This window comes from Sphaeramia orbicularis, chromosome 1 (assembly GCF_902148855.1).
Source record: "Sphaeramia orbicularis chromosome 1, fSphaOr1.1, whole genome shotgun sequence".
Lineage (NCBI taxonomy): Eukaryota > Metazoa > Chordata > Actinopteri > Kurtiformes > Apogonidae > Sphaeramia > Sphaeramia orbicularis.
This window is the reverse complement of record NC_043957.1, coordinates 57,868,693-57,880,716: the sequence shown is the minus strand read 5'-3', so window position 1 is coordinate 57,880,716 and position 12,024 is coordinate 57,868,693. Positions and strand designations below refer to the sequence as shown.

Genomic DNA, 12,024 nt, shown 5'->3' with positions numbered 1-12,024 from the left:
AATAACACCCAGTTTTAGTTGGTTCAACACTCTTTATCGTTTAAAGCAGGGCTCTCAAATTCATTTTCTTTCAGGTTCCACATTCAGCCCGATTTGATCTCCAGTGGGTCGGACCAGTAAAATAATAAGAGAATAACCTAGAAATAATGACAACTCCAAATTTTTGTCTGTGTTTTAGTGCAAGAAAACACAATTAAATTCTGAAATTACTTACTTTTATAAACTATCCAAACAAAAAAGATATGAATAACCTGAAAAACTAAAATTTCTTAAGAAAAATAAGTGCACATTTAACAATATTCTGCCTCAACTTATCATTTCTACATGTGCATCATGGATCAGATCTACAAAGACACTAAACACTGAGGAACAGGAAGAAAATGATTGAAATTGTGATTAATTTTCTTTAGACATTTCAGGTTGTTCATATTTGTTCAGGTTATTCACATTTTATTGTTTCAGGATAGTTTGTAAATGTAAATATTTTCATAATTTGATGTTATTCTTTGCACTAAAACAAAGACAAAAATTTGTAGTTGTCATAATTTGTAGGCATAGTGTAATTTTTTTTTTTTTTCCACATCAAACCGAGAAGAAAATCTGCAGTCATTCTTTTTTGTCAGTTCTTCTGCTGTTATTATCTGACTGTAGATCATATTGGTCTGGATGTGGAACCTGAACTAAAATTAATTCCACAGCCTTGACTGTGGAATTTCTGCACTTTGTAAATTCATCCCACAGGCCGGATTGGAGCCTTTGGTGGGCCGCATTTGGCCCCCAGGCCGCATGTTTGAGAGCCCTGCTTTAGATAAATGCGTTGAGTCTTTAAGTGTGTTGAAGCTCACCTGTGACGGCAACATTCTGTGACAATGTGTTAAAAGTACAATCTCTTTCTGTCTTTGTGTCTTCTACTTGTGCAGGCTGACTGTCGCTCCAGAGAATATCTTCGTGTTCACTTCCCAGCTGCAGATGTGTGAAACTAAACAATGAGGTTGGTGACAAAATACTCACCTCCCATGTACACACTCACAGATACAACAAGCTGACAGCAAAGACATTTACAAGTCTTAAAATAGGCTTAAGAACCTCAGCCAGTGACTCATCAAGGAAAATCCCTAAATCCTAAAGTAAAGACAAGTATGTTGGTAAAATATTTTCTAATCTTATTTGCTCTTCAAATGAGATTGCTTCATTGTAGAGAAAGAAACACGCTGCCGTTTTAATAGAATAAAGGAAGTTTATATCAGAATTGAACAGAAATATTATTTAAAGAATCCACATAGAAAGATTTAAGTCATTATCACAGTATAGAGGGTATGTACGTGATGTACGTCACTTCAGACTTCAGACTGAGTGGCAAAAACCAACCTGCTCAACATGATGGAGTATAGCAGTAAACACAGCCAGAGCGGGAAAATGTGAAATATGAAATTAAATGAAGGACAGTTGGACTGGACATGGATCTGGACGCGCTACCAAAGAACAAGTGTTTTTCTTTTCTTCTGTGGTCCTAATACTCCGTCGTAGCTTTATTCTCCAGTTCCCCCGCATTTGAAAAACTAGGTTGGCCTCAGTTTCAGTTAGTTTACTAATCATGTAGGAGCACAAGGTTCACAATCACAAAATGAGACAAAAACCAGGAAAGATCTGATCATGAAACCAAGAGCTGCACTAAGAAGGACCGTTAGCCAAAACAATACGTCATTTCAGGTCTGATTGGACCCAAAAATTCAGAATAAATGAATGTTAGCTGACCCCAAACAGGATCCACAGATCTAGGTTTGGTTTCCTGGATTTGTGGATCCATCTCCTTCTCTTTTCTTTGTCTTTTCGTGTCTGTAAAACAATAGCTCCCACTGCTTTAAGAACCTGAAAATACGATCGATCACACAACAGCTCTGCCCCATTTTTTATTAAATATTGTTCATCAGTTTAGACAGGATTGAAGCCAACGCTGTCACTCATCTCCCTCTTTCTGCCACTCAGTGGGCGGAACCACAGTGACGTCACATGCAGACCCTCTATTGTTTTATTAAGAGCTTATTAGTCCATGTTCATTCCAAGGTTATTATCATGAATGAAAACTAACGAAATGACGACAACTAGATTTGTAAAAACATTTTCGTTAACTGAAATAAATAAAAACTATAATTAAAAGAAAAAAAACAAAACTAACTGAAACTGTATTGTGTGCTTACAAAACTAACTAAAACGTATAAAAATTCTGGATAAAATGTCCTTTGTTTTCGTCTTTGTCAATGTCGGATTGATATGAAATCGATTTATTTCGCTCGAGCAATTTTAGCTGTTGGCACCATATGATATTTAAGGGTCTGTCACTTCTCGTCACTTGTGGTTTCCAGTCGTCTTCTGGTCCCCACTCTACCTGGAAACATGGAGACTAAAGTTGGGAGAAAGCAGCAGAGTCCTGTCTGGGATTTATGTGAATACGACGACAGAGAAGAAGAGAAAAGATGTAAAAAACTAAAGCTAAACTAAAACTTAGCATTTAGAAAGTAATAAAAACTAATAAAAACTAGCAAACCTGCTCTAAAAACTAATTAAAATTAACTGAATTAAAGAAAAAAAAGTCAAAACTAAATAAAACTAAACTATAATGAAAAATCTAAAACTAATATAACCTTGGTTTATTCATTCATGAAATGTTCTCAGCCGCTCTGACCACGCCCTCGCAGCAGACAGGAAGTGAACCCTTCATACCATCTTTGTGTATAAAGGAGCTGTGGTTAGGTGGAGTGAGATGGTGTGGGAGCCTCCTGATCCACCTGCTCCTTTGACTCTCCATGACACCGTCCTCTTGAAGAAAAGGGGAAAGTTTAAGAGTTTAAAAGGCTTTGGCAGGTTCTGTGCAGTTTGGGAGGGGTCAGAGGTGAGCCAAGTGCACCTGAGGTTAAGCAAAGACACCCAGGCAGAAAGAAAAAGAAAGGAAGACAAGCCTTTGATCCTGTGATTTTTATCTGAAATAACAGGCAGCGGCGCTCATTCCGGTCCTACCCTCCTCATTACGGATCAAAGCCGCAGACTGTTCGCACTCACTGACACTCTGAAAACTCAAACATCATTCCCTCTCACACTCAAACTCCGTTCCGTTCAGACATGCTCAGAATGGAACATTAAGGGCCGGACCATGGCCACTTGTGTGAGCTCACACCTATAGGTTGTGTTCACAGCTGCTCACACGCAGGCAAACGTGGAGGGGGGTGCGTGTGCACTCCTGCATCCCTAGCGAACCCCACTGGGAAACATAATGGGATGTCCGTGTTCATCCGCTCCAAAGCTCCCTGACGTGATGAATCCTCTGAGCGCGCTCCGCTCTTTGATCAACCTCTCTACAAAGAGACTGAGACAGGCAGAGAGGGCTTTGTGCTGAGTGTGCAGGGCCGGAGCAGGTTCCTCTAGGCCTTAACCCAGCTTTACCCTCAAACTCACTCAACAGGCTGCAGAAATATTCTCAGACACACTGTACCTGAGCAGATAGAGCTGGAGAGATGCACTTATATTCATGCAGATGACGGAACATCTGAATTAGAGTATCAGCACTAAGACCCTTAGACAGTGTCCAGTGGTGTCTTCATGGTGTGGGTTCATTTAGGGCCGTGTCAGAGTGAGGAGGTCTCCTTTTCTAATGTACTTCTATAAGTAATAGAGTATTTTTTCGAATTAGAAAATCCATTTGCACAAGTTTCAGTAGTGATTTAACCACATCAAATGCAACAGGATCATCAGAACAGATTTGTAAGCATTTCAAAAAGCCTTTAATACAGCTGTACAGAATGAATACAATGAATACAGCCCAGTCATGAGTGATACAACTGTGGCCAAAGCTGATATCTCTAATCCATTAAAGGTAGAGATGCACCGATACCACTTTTTTCCAGACCGAGTACAAGTACAAGTACTTACACTTGAGTACTTGCCGATACCGAGTACCAATACAAGTACTTAATAATCCCATTCCAGTTGTTAGTTCCTTTTGTAAATGTGCTTTATTGTCGTTGTCATTAGTCTGACTGGAACAAAGTGCTGCTACTGACATTTTTGGGGCGGCTGTGGCTCAGGCGGTAGAGCGGGTTGTCCAATAACCAAAGGGTTGGCAGTTTGAATCCCACTCTGTCCTAGTCAGTCTGTTGTGTCCTTGAGACACTTCACCCTCCCTGCCTCCAGTGCCACCCACACTGGTGTATGAATGTGTGGTGGTGGTCAGAGGGGTCGTAGGCACAAATTGACAGCCATGCTTCTGTCAGTCTGCCCCAGGGCAGCTGTGGATACAGATGTAGTTTAGCACCACCAGAGGGAGAATGTGAGAACAAATGAATAATTGGTCAATAATGTAAAGCGCTTTGGGTGTCTAGAAAAGCACTATATAAATCCAATCCATTATTATTATTATTATTTAATGTGTTGGAATGAGTGTTTGTCAGGTACTCCACCAGGGGGCACCGCTCTGAATTAACCATACTGGACAAACACCACAAAGTAAAGTTTTTTTAGAAGAAGAAAGTCAGTAATAACAAACCTGTAGACGACAGAAGTAACACTAATGTGATACTAATGTTGCAGCATTTTCTCTGGTAAGGTTTAAAAGTTTGGCCTCAGCAGGAAGAGAAAAGAGAAATGAGCCAGAAGTTTGGTTTTCACTACCGCTGGTGGCGGTCCGCACCGCTCCATACCTCCATAGCATTATCAGAAGGATGGAAACCAGCCCAGCCCTGGGTAGTTGTCCTAAATGTGGACAGGGTTGAGCAGTCCATAACCCCTTCTTCCAGTCTTCAGTAGTCCACTGGTGGTGTTTCATGGCCCAGCCAAGCCTCTTCTTCTTATTCTGAAGTCTGAGCAATGGCTTTAGCTGCAACTGGACCCATCAAACCTGCAACTGTTCAGTCTTCTGTTCCCAGTGGAAACTCTTCCTCTCTTCCTCCTCCTCTCTCTTCTCTCTTCTTTCAGCTGTTGTCCTGTCAGTCTCCTCTCACTCCAGCTGTTGACTGTCATAAACTTGTCTTCTGCTTCTGTTGTGTCTTTGCTTCTTCCAGACCTCTTCTGTCTGCATTTCCAGTCCAGTTTCTGAGTGCCTTTGGATGGTGAAGGAAACTGGACTTACTGACACCTGGACTTTCTTGGACATTTCTCTGTAGGACACACCTACATTTTTCAGTCTTCTGATGCTCTGTCTCTCTTCTATGGTTAATTGCCTTTTCCTCTTTTCCATTTTTATAGTAACACACTACTTTCTGCAGTCCAGTACTGTTCAAATAATGCTCCATGGGTATGGTACCAAAGTGTGTTCAACACTACTTTTCTGCAGACACAGGGGGTTGAAGGAATTCACAAACATTGGGACACCTGGAGGAACTGGTAGCACCAACTATCAAGGCTTGATCAACCTCCATTGCTGTAGAACTGCTTTAAGTTGTTAACCCATTTCTTGTTCGCCTTTTTGTATAATTCTGAAATGTACATTATTTTTCAGTTTTGTTTAACCTTACCTTTTTTTTTCCTCTGGCAGTTCACCGCTTACCTTTGTACCATTTACAGCTGTTCATTGGACTTGAACTGCTGGAATTTCAATACAAAACTGGAAAAATTGGGGTGTTCTAAAACTTTTGACCGGTAGTGTACGTGGATGTGCGGTCGGGGGGGTGGGGTGGTAGTAACAGATGTGGGTGTGCGGTCCATAACTAACATAACCAGCGCTGGGGTGAAAGTGAAACCTATCATGCTTTCAACGTCCGACTCCTGGCTTCTGTTCGTCTATTATACGGTGGAACTTACATGAAATTTTCACAACTTCTAACCTGCATCCACTGGACCCTCTCCACATGAATTAGTCACATTAACCCCCCCTTTACAGCGCCCCAGCTGCATATACTGTAACATTATTTTGGCTGACATCAGTCTTGTCACAACCAAACCATTTCCAGACTAGTGAAATGGACCCACGTCTGCTATGAAATCATCCGCTGAGACGGAAGACTCCTGCAGATTTCCTCCATGTGAGACGATGTTGTGTTTTGGTGCTGCCGAGTCACCACGAGACTGAATCCTGTCCACTGATTGGCTTCTGAGGCACGCATTCGGCCAATGAGGACTTTCATGCACCGCTCCTTTACCATCTATGCACCATCTAGGGATGGGAATCGAGAACCGCATCCCAGTAGCTCGATTCCTTGAAATTGTTTGCCTGCCTGCTTAACGATTCTGCTTATCGATTCCACCTTCGTTGCGCATGCACGATGACGTCACGTGTACGCTGCATTGTTTTGGTCAGAACGTAGCCAACATGGTATTGAGGCAGAAACGGTCTAAAACAGACGACACCAGGTCCAGGTGTAACACTGTCAAAGCTTCCATTTCTTCAAAATGGTGGAATCCCTCCAATCTGTTCAAACATTTGTCCACATCATGTGATTCTTTTACAGGAATGTCTCGTACTTGATTTGCTACTTAGCAACACTTGTGAAAGTAGCGGCAGAGTGAACACCAGGCCGTCATCCAGGCCCAGTTCCGGTGCAGGCAACAAATGTTGTAGCCCCTCAAATACAAGTTTCCAAAGGTAGGAGAAAGGAAATGAGGTGCACAACAACGGGAGATGGGCAGAGTCGAACCAGTTCCACGTAGTAGAAATGTGGCGATAGAGGAATTAGTAAAGCGTAGTTTCACTTTCACTGTATGTGCCCCCCCCCCCCCCCCCCCCCGAACCGGGCCCAGCGTCATCTGTCATTATTATTTGTACATACAGTATATGTTATATTTTCTGTGCAGAGATGGAAATATAAAAGACAGTTAATGCAAACACACCCGTTTGTACACTTTTATCCCTTCAGCCAGTGAGAATCGATAAGAGAATCGGATCAATAAGCAAAATCGATAACGGAATTGGAATCGTTAAATTCTTATCGATTCCCATCCCTAGCACCGTCCATTTGTTTTCTTTTCGAGACAGTATGAATACTCGATAATGTAAAATTGCACATCGTCAAATCAACATTAACAGTATTATCATAGGCGATATGTATCACCCACCTCTTGGCAGTAACAAAAGAATTCATTAGTTGTCTACCGTGGAAAACGTGTGTGTGAGGTTTGATGACATGTATGAAGTGGCTGATCCACTACAGTGAATAAAAGTAACATCACTCATGAGTTTGTCGTGATACACAGATTAAACATTTCTTGTCATCTGTTATTATTAAAATGTCAAGTATTATGTAGCCTTGGAAAACTTGCATTTGTGTGATTTGTGTTAAATTCCTAGTCGTGTTCTGCCTGAAACCAAAGTGGCATAATGAGAAGGTAGAGACTGTATCTACGAAAAAGCCTGGTTAGATGAGACACAATTTGTGATTTCACCTCCTGGAACCCATTATCAGGATTGGTTAGGTCTGCTTATTCTGTTAACGCGCAATAGAGGGATTGATAGTCAGTTCGAGGTCTGCAGTAGCTGAAGTGAATGGGCCGTTCACCTGCAGAAAGGAGCGGCCCGTGGACTGTGTCCCTGGGTGGCACAGGAAGAGAAATAGAGTTTCTGTCTCTGTCAAAGAGAAAGGAGAGAGACATGAAAGACGGAGCAGCAGGAGAGGAGATGAAGAGATCCGAGCAGAGGAGGAAAACAACGGGGGTGCGGAGGGAGGGAGGAAAGAGCAAGAGTGTGGAAAAATCAATGTCTGTGTTATGGAGGAAAAGAAAGGAAAGGGAGGCCAGATCAGAACTTATCAGTGCTGTTCTACTGAACACCTCTGGGTTGAACTCAGATGGTGCTCGCTTTACTTCCTGGACTTGACAATCCACCATTTCATATGTCCAGGTAAAGACGGGGTACTTTTAACCAGTTTCATGAAGACAACATCCACGTTTTGACTGATTTATTGATCGTACCTCTGCTCACCCCAGAGGGCGGAGGTGTATAGATGTACCAGGAATTCCGTCCTTCCGTCCTTCCTTCCATCCATCCATCCATCCGTCCTTCCATCCGTCCTTCCATCCATCCATCCATCCATCCGTCCTTCCATCCATCCATCCATCCATCCATCCTTCCATCCATCCAACATTTTTGTCCACCTGATTTGTCAAACACTATTCATCTGATTCTTTTCAAATTGAACACACGTGTTCTTTAACGCTAGTGGAGGAGCAGTGCAGTTTTATGGCTGAATTTCAGTTGTTGCATTTTTGACACATTTTTGAAAAAATTTAAAGTTAAAACTTGGCCACAATAATGTTTGTCTTACATTATAAAAAAAAAAAAAAAACTATTATTCCGGCAGCAGGGGTGCTGAAAAAATACTGTTAAATAACAGAAAATAACCATCTCCTAAAAAATACGGTAATTTTCCATAATTAAAATGCAGTTTTTTGCCCTAACTTTACATGAGATTTTGCTTTTTTTTTTTTTTTTTTACTTTTTAATGTTTAAGAAAGAATATTTACATGTATTGAAACAATCAAATTACGTATAAATATATGTATAAATAATTTTCAATGAGACTCAGTTGTCCAATCCACTGATAAAAACTGTATTTGGACAGTTTATCAGTGCTTATACATGTTATACATTCACAAAAATACATTTATTCAACATTTTTGTTGTGAAACTTCCTGTAATTACACAAGATATTTGTCAATTAACAAACAAGTCTTGTTAAACTGACAGAACAAATACTTCTTTTACGGTTAATTGTCAGTAATTTTATCGTTTTTTCCTGTTATTTTCCATTTGACATGTAAAATCACGGTCTATTTTTGTGAGTTCATTGATATTTTCCTGTATCCTAAAAAAAAGAAAAAATCTTTAAAACAAACAGTGAAGATTCTGTTAAATTACAGATTTTTTTTTACAGTGTAGTTCAACTAAACTACCCAAAAAAGAGAGTCATTTAGTTTAATCTTCTTTACAATTATCTTTAATTTCTTTGATTTTCTGACTTTTTTTTCCCACCAGGGAGAAATTTCACAGTTAACAGCAGCAAAATACAACAAGCAAGTGCAGAGAAGTCAGGTACAAACAACAGACAAGAATGAAACATGAAATATAAAGAAAAACATAATTCAAATAGAGGGTCTGCACGTGATGTCACCACTAGTGGAAGTCACCGTGGTTCCGCCCACTGAGTGGCAGAAAGAGGGAGATGAGTGACAGCGTTGGCTTCAATACTGTCTAAACTGAAGAACAATTTTTAATTAAAAAAATCAGACCAATGGCCCTGTAGCTTACCGGCCAAATTAAAAGCTTTGGGAAATGTATCCAGATGCCATTTATTCTCACCCAGTTCTGTATTTATTCTGTTACAGAAATAGTCCATGTTTTGCTCATATTCCAATCAGATCTGTAAAAAATTCAAATTCCAACTTGATATCATTGATACTGATTTATTGGATCAGTCTGATTCCTATGTATTATAATGGGAACATTTTTCAAAGTCACACCAAATCCAGAATCAGATCCAGATGGAAATAATTTCAATCCCTTGTGTTGACATCATCATACAGAAGCTGTATACCAAGTTTGAAGTCAATCAGAACTGGAGTTTCGGAGAAGCAGATGACTGAAAGTTTTGTAACAGACGACGACAGACAATGACGATGACGCCGCATGACGACAATAGCTTACAGCCTATCGGCCAATAAGCTAAGGATAAAAGTGGGGAAGAGCTGTTGTGCAATTGATTGTATTTTCAGGTTCTTAAAGCAGTGGGAGCTATCGTTTTACAGACACTGAAAGACAAAGAAAAGAGAAGGAGATGGATCCACAAATCCAGGAAACCAAACCTAGATCTGTGGATCCTGTTTGGTGTCAGCTAACATTCACTGATGCTGAATTTTTGGGTCAAATCAGACCTTAAATGACGTATTGTTTTGGCTAACGTTCCTTCTTAGTGCAGCTCTTGGTTTCATGATCCGATCTTTCATGGTTTTCGTCTTCATTTTGTGATTGTGAACCTTGTGCTCCTACATGATTAGTAAACTAACTGAAACTGAGGCTAACCCAGTTTTAGGCTTAGAGAGTATTTTAATCAAATTGAATCGAATAAAATAACTCATAGATCAATTGATTACAAGAACACTTTAGTTTACATCATGGCCTTAAACTGTTAGGGACTCCTGTCCAAGTACAGAGATTGTTTCAATCAGCTTCATGCTGTTATCAAAATTTTACTGCCCTTTTAAAAAGCATTTCTGAAATGTCATGGCAAATGTTGTAGAGGCAGTGGGCCCAAGGTTGGACCAATGAGCTCTGTTGGGAGCAACCATTCTCATTAAAAAGTTATAATAGCAGAAGGACACAGCTTGTTGCTGGAGGTGCTATTCAACATTAGTATTAACTGGAGGACTGAGCTCTAAAAAAAAAAAAAGAATCAGTTTGAGTGTAAATCACTAAACTGCTTGCCTGATATTCTCTAACACCATCACACGGTCCAGCCTGACTTTGGGCTGATGGTGGATCACAGTCTGAGTCACCACACATGAAAGCATGTGCACTGGTACATGTGTTTTTGCCGCAGGTAGCTTGTTCATTCAAGGTTAAAGCCTTCTGAGTTTATTTTCTGTGTAACTGAGTAGGAGTCAGCGGTGACATGTTAACTGGAGTTTGGTTAAGGATGGAGTTGGATAGAAATGGGCTTTCACTCAAGAACCAATGAGAGCTGAAGTGGGTGCAGTATTTAAATGTTTGATTAATTAACATGTGTGTGTGTGTGTGTGTGTGTGTGTGTGTGTGTGTGTGTGTGTGTGTGTGTGTGTGTGTGTGTGTGTGTGTGTGTGTGTGTGGATCAGGCGTTGGGCCCAGACTGACCCAGACTATGCAGTAAACACTACTGATGCCAACTCTGCTTCTCAGGGACTGTAAATAAAACATGTTAAGGTTACTCGGGGGCACAGAGCTTTAATATTTTTTCTCTCCATCTGTCTTTAGCCTTTTGTCTCTATTCTTTCTTTTCTTTTATACACCAACAATGTAGACAAACACATGAATATGAAGAGGTAGAATGAGTTATATTTGGATTTTTGTTCGGGGCAGAGATCATGACAACAAATGTGTTTCCTTGACGGTGTTGAAAGCTGGGTCTTAATTTGACACTTTTATTTTTCATTATAATAATTACAGCATGTTTGTTAGTAGCTACAATCTGAGATGGGGAAACATCAGTAAAAGAAAGGCACTACCTAAAGGGTGTTTGACAGATTCATGCAGTACAGAACGTGGCAATAAACACCTGAGTTTACCAAGGCAGTGCAAATTCACATAAGAGAACCAAAAATCACAATCAAAATTGTGATTGCATTGTACTAATGAGTGAGGCCTGTGCAGTCATGCAGACAGCTCATTGTGTTCCATCCTGTGTTCAGAAATGTGTTTTATCATTATATCAACCAAAGTGTAAGCACATTTTTGCAGATGGACAAAGTTAGAATAGATTTACACCTTCAACAATGATACAAAATATTGATGCATTCAATTCTTTTCAAAATGTTCCTTGTGTTTTTTGTTTTGTTTTGTTTTTGACAAAATCACAGGGAACCTACAGAGAGATTAAAGGTGCGGGAGACTCTCATAACCAATTTTTCATCAAATCTGTCAAACCTCAGTCATATCCTCAGTATCATGAATGTGTTCGTCTGTCTGTCATTACTCAGCTGAATCTCTTGCATTACGATGAACACTTTCTTAGTTCCATCCACCAGAAACAAAACCATGTGTTTACAAACAGAGTCGGGAGGGAACTCGGGCATCTTCGGAATTTTGTCGCGACGTGCATTGTGGGAAACGGAGGCTCACGCAGCCACCTGACAGCGGCAGCAGCAGCACAACCATGTGATATTATATGGATGAAACAAACATGACGTGGAAACGGCTGAAACGCGGAAACGGCAGGAGGAATATGCATAGAGGGAAGGGAACTCCTGCTGTTTCCGCGTCATATCTGTTGCAGCTGCCGCTGTCAGGTGCACGTCGCGACAAAATTCCAAAGATGCCTGAGTTACCTCCCGGCACTAACCCTAAGCATATGC

At 40.6% G+C, this 12,024-nt stretch overlaps 1 protein-coding gene across 1 annotated transcript in view; it reads left to right on the top strand.

The window, feature by feature from the left end:
• LOC115425495 (endonuclease V-like) overlaps nt 1-12,024 on the top strand; it is a 178,706-nt gene that overhangs the window by 100,206 nt on the left and 66,476 nt on the right. The window contains 1 exon segment of the mRNA XM_030143117.1: nt 921-991. Within this exon segment, the coding sequence (XP_029998977.1) occupies nt 921-977 (57 nt within the window). The 3' untranslated portion in view covers nt 978-991.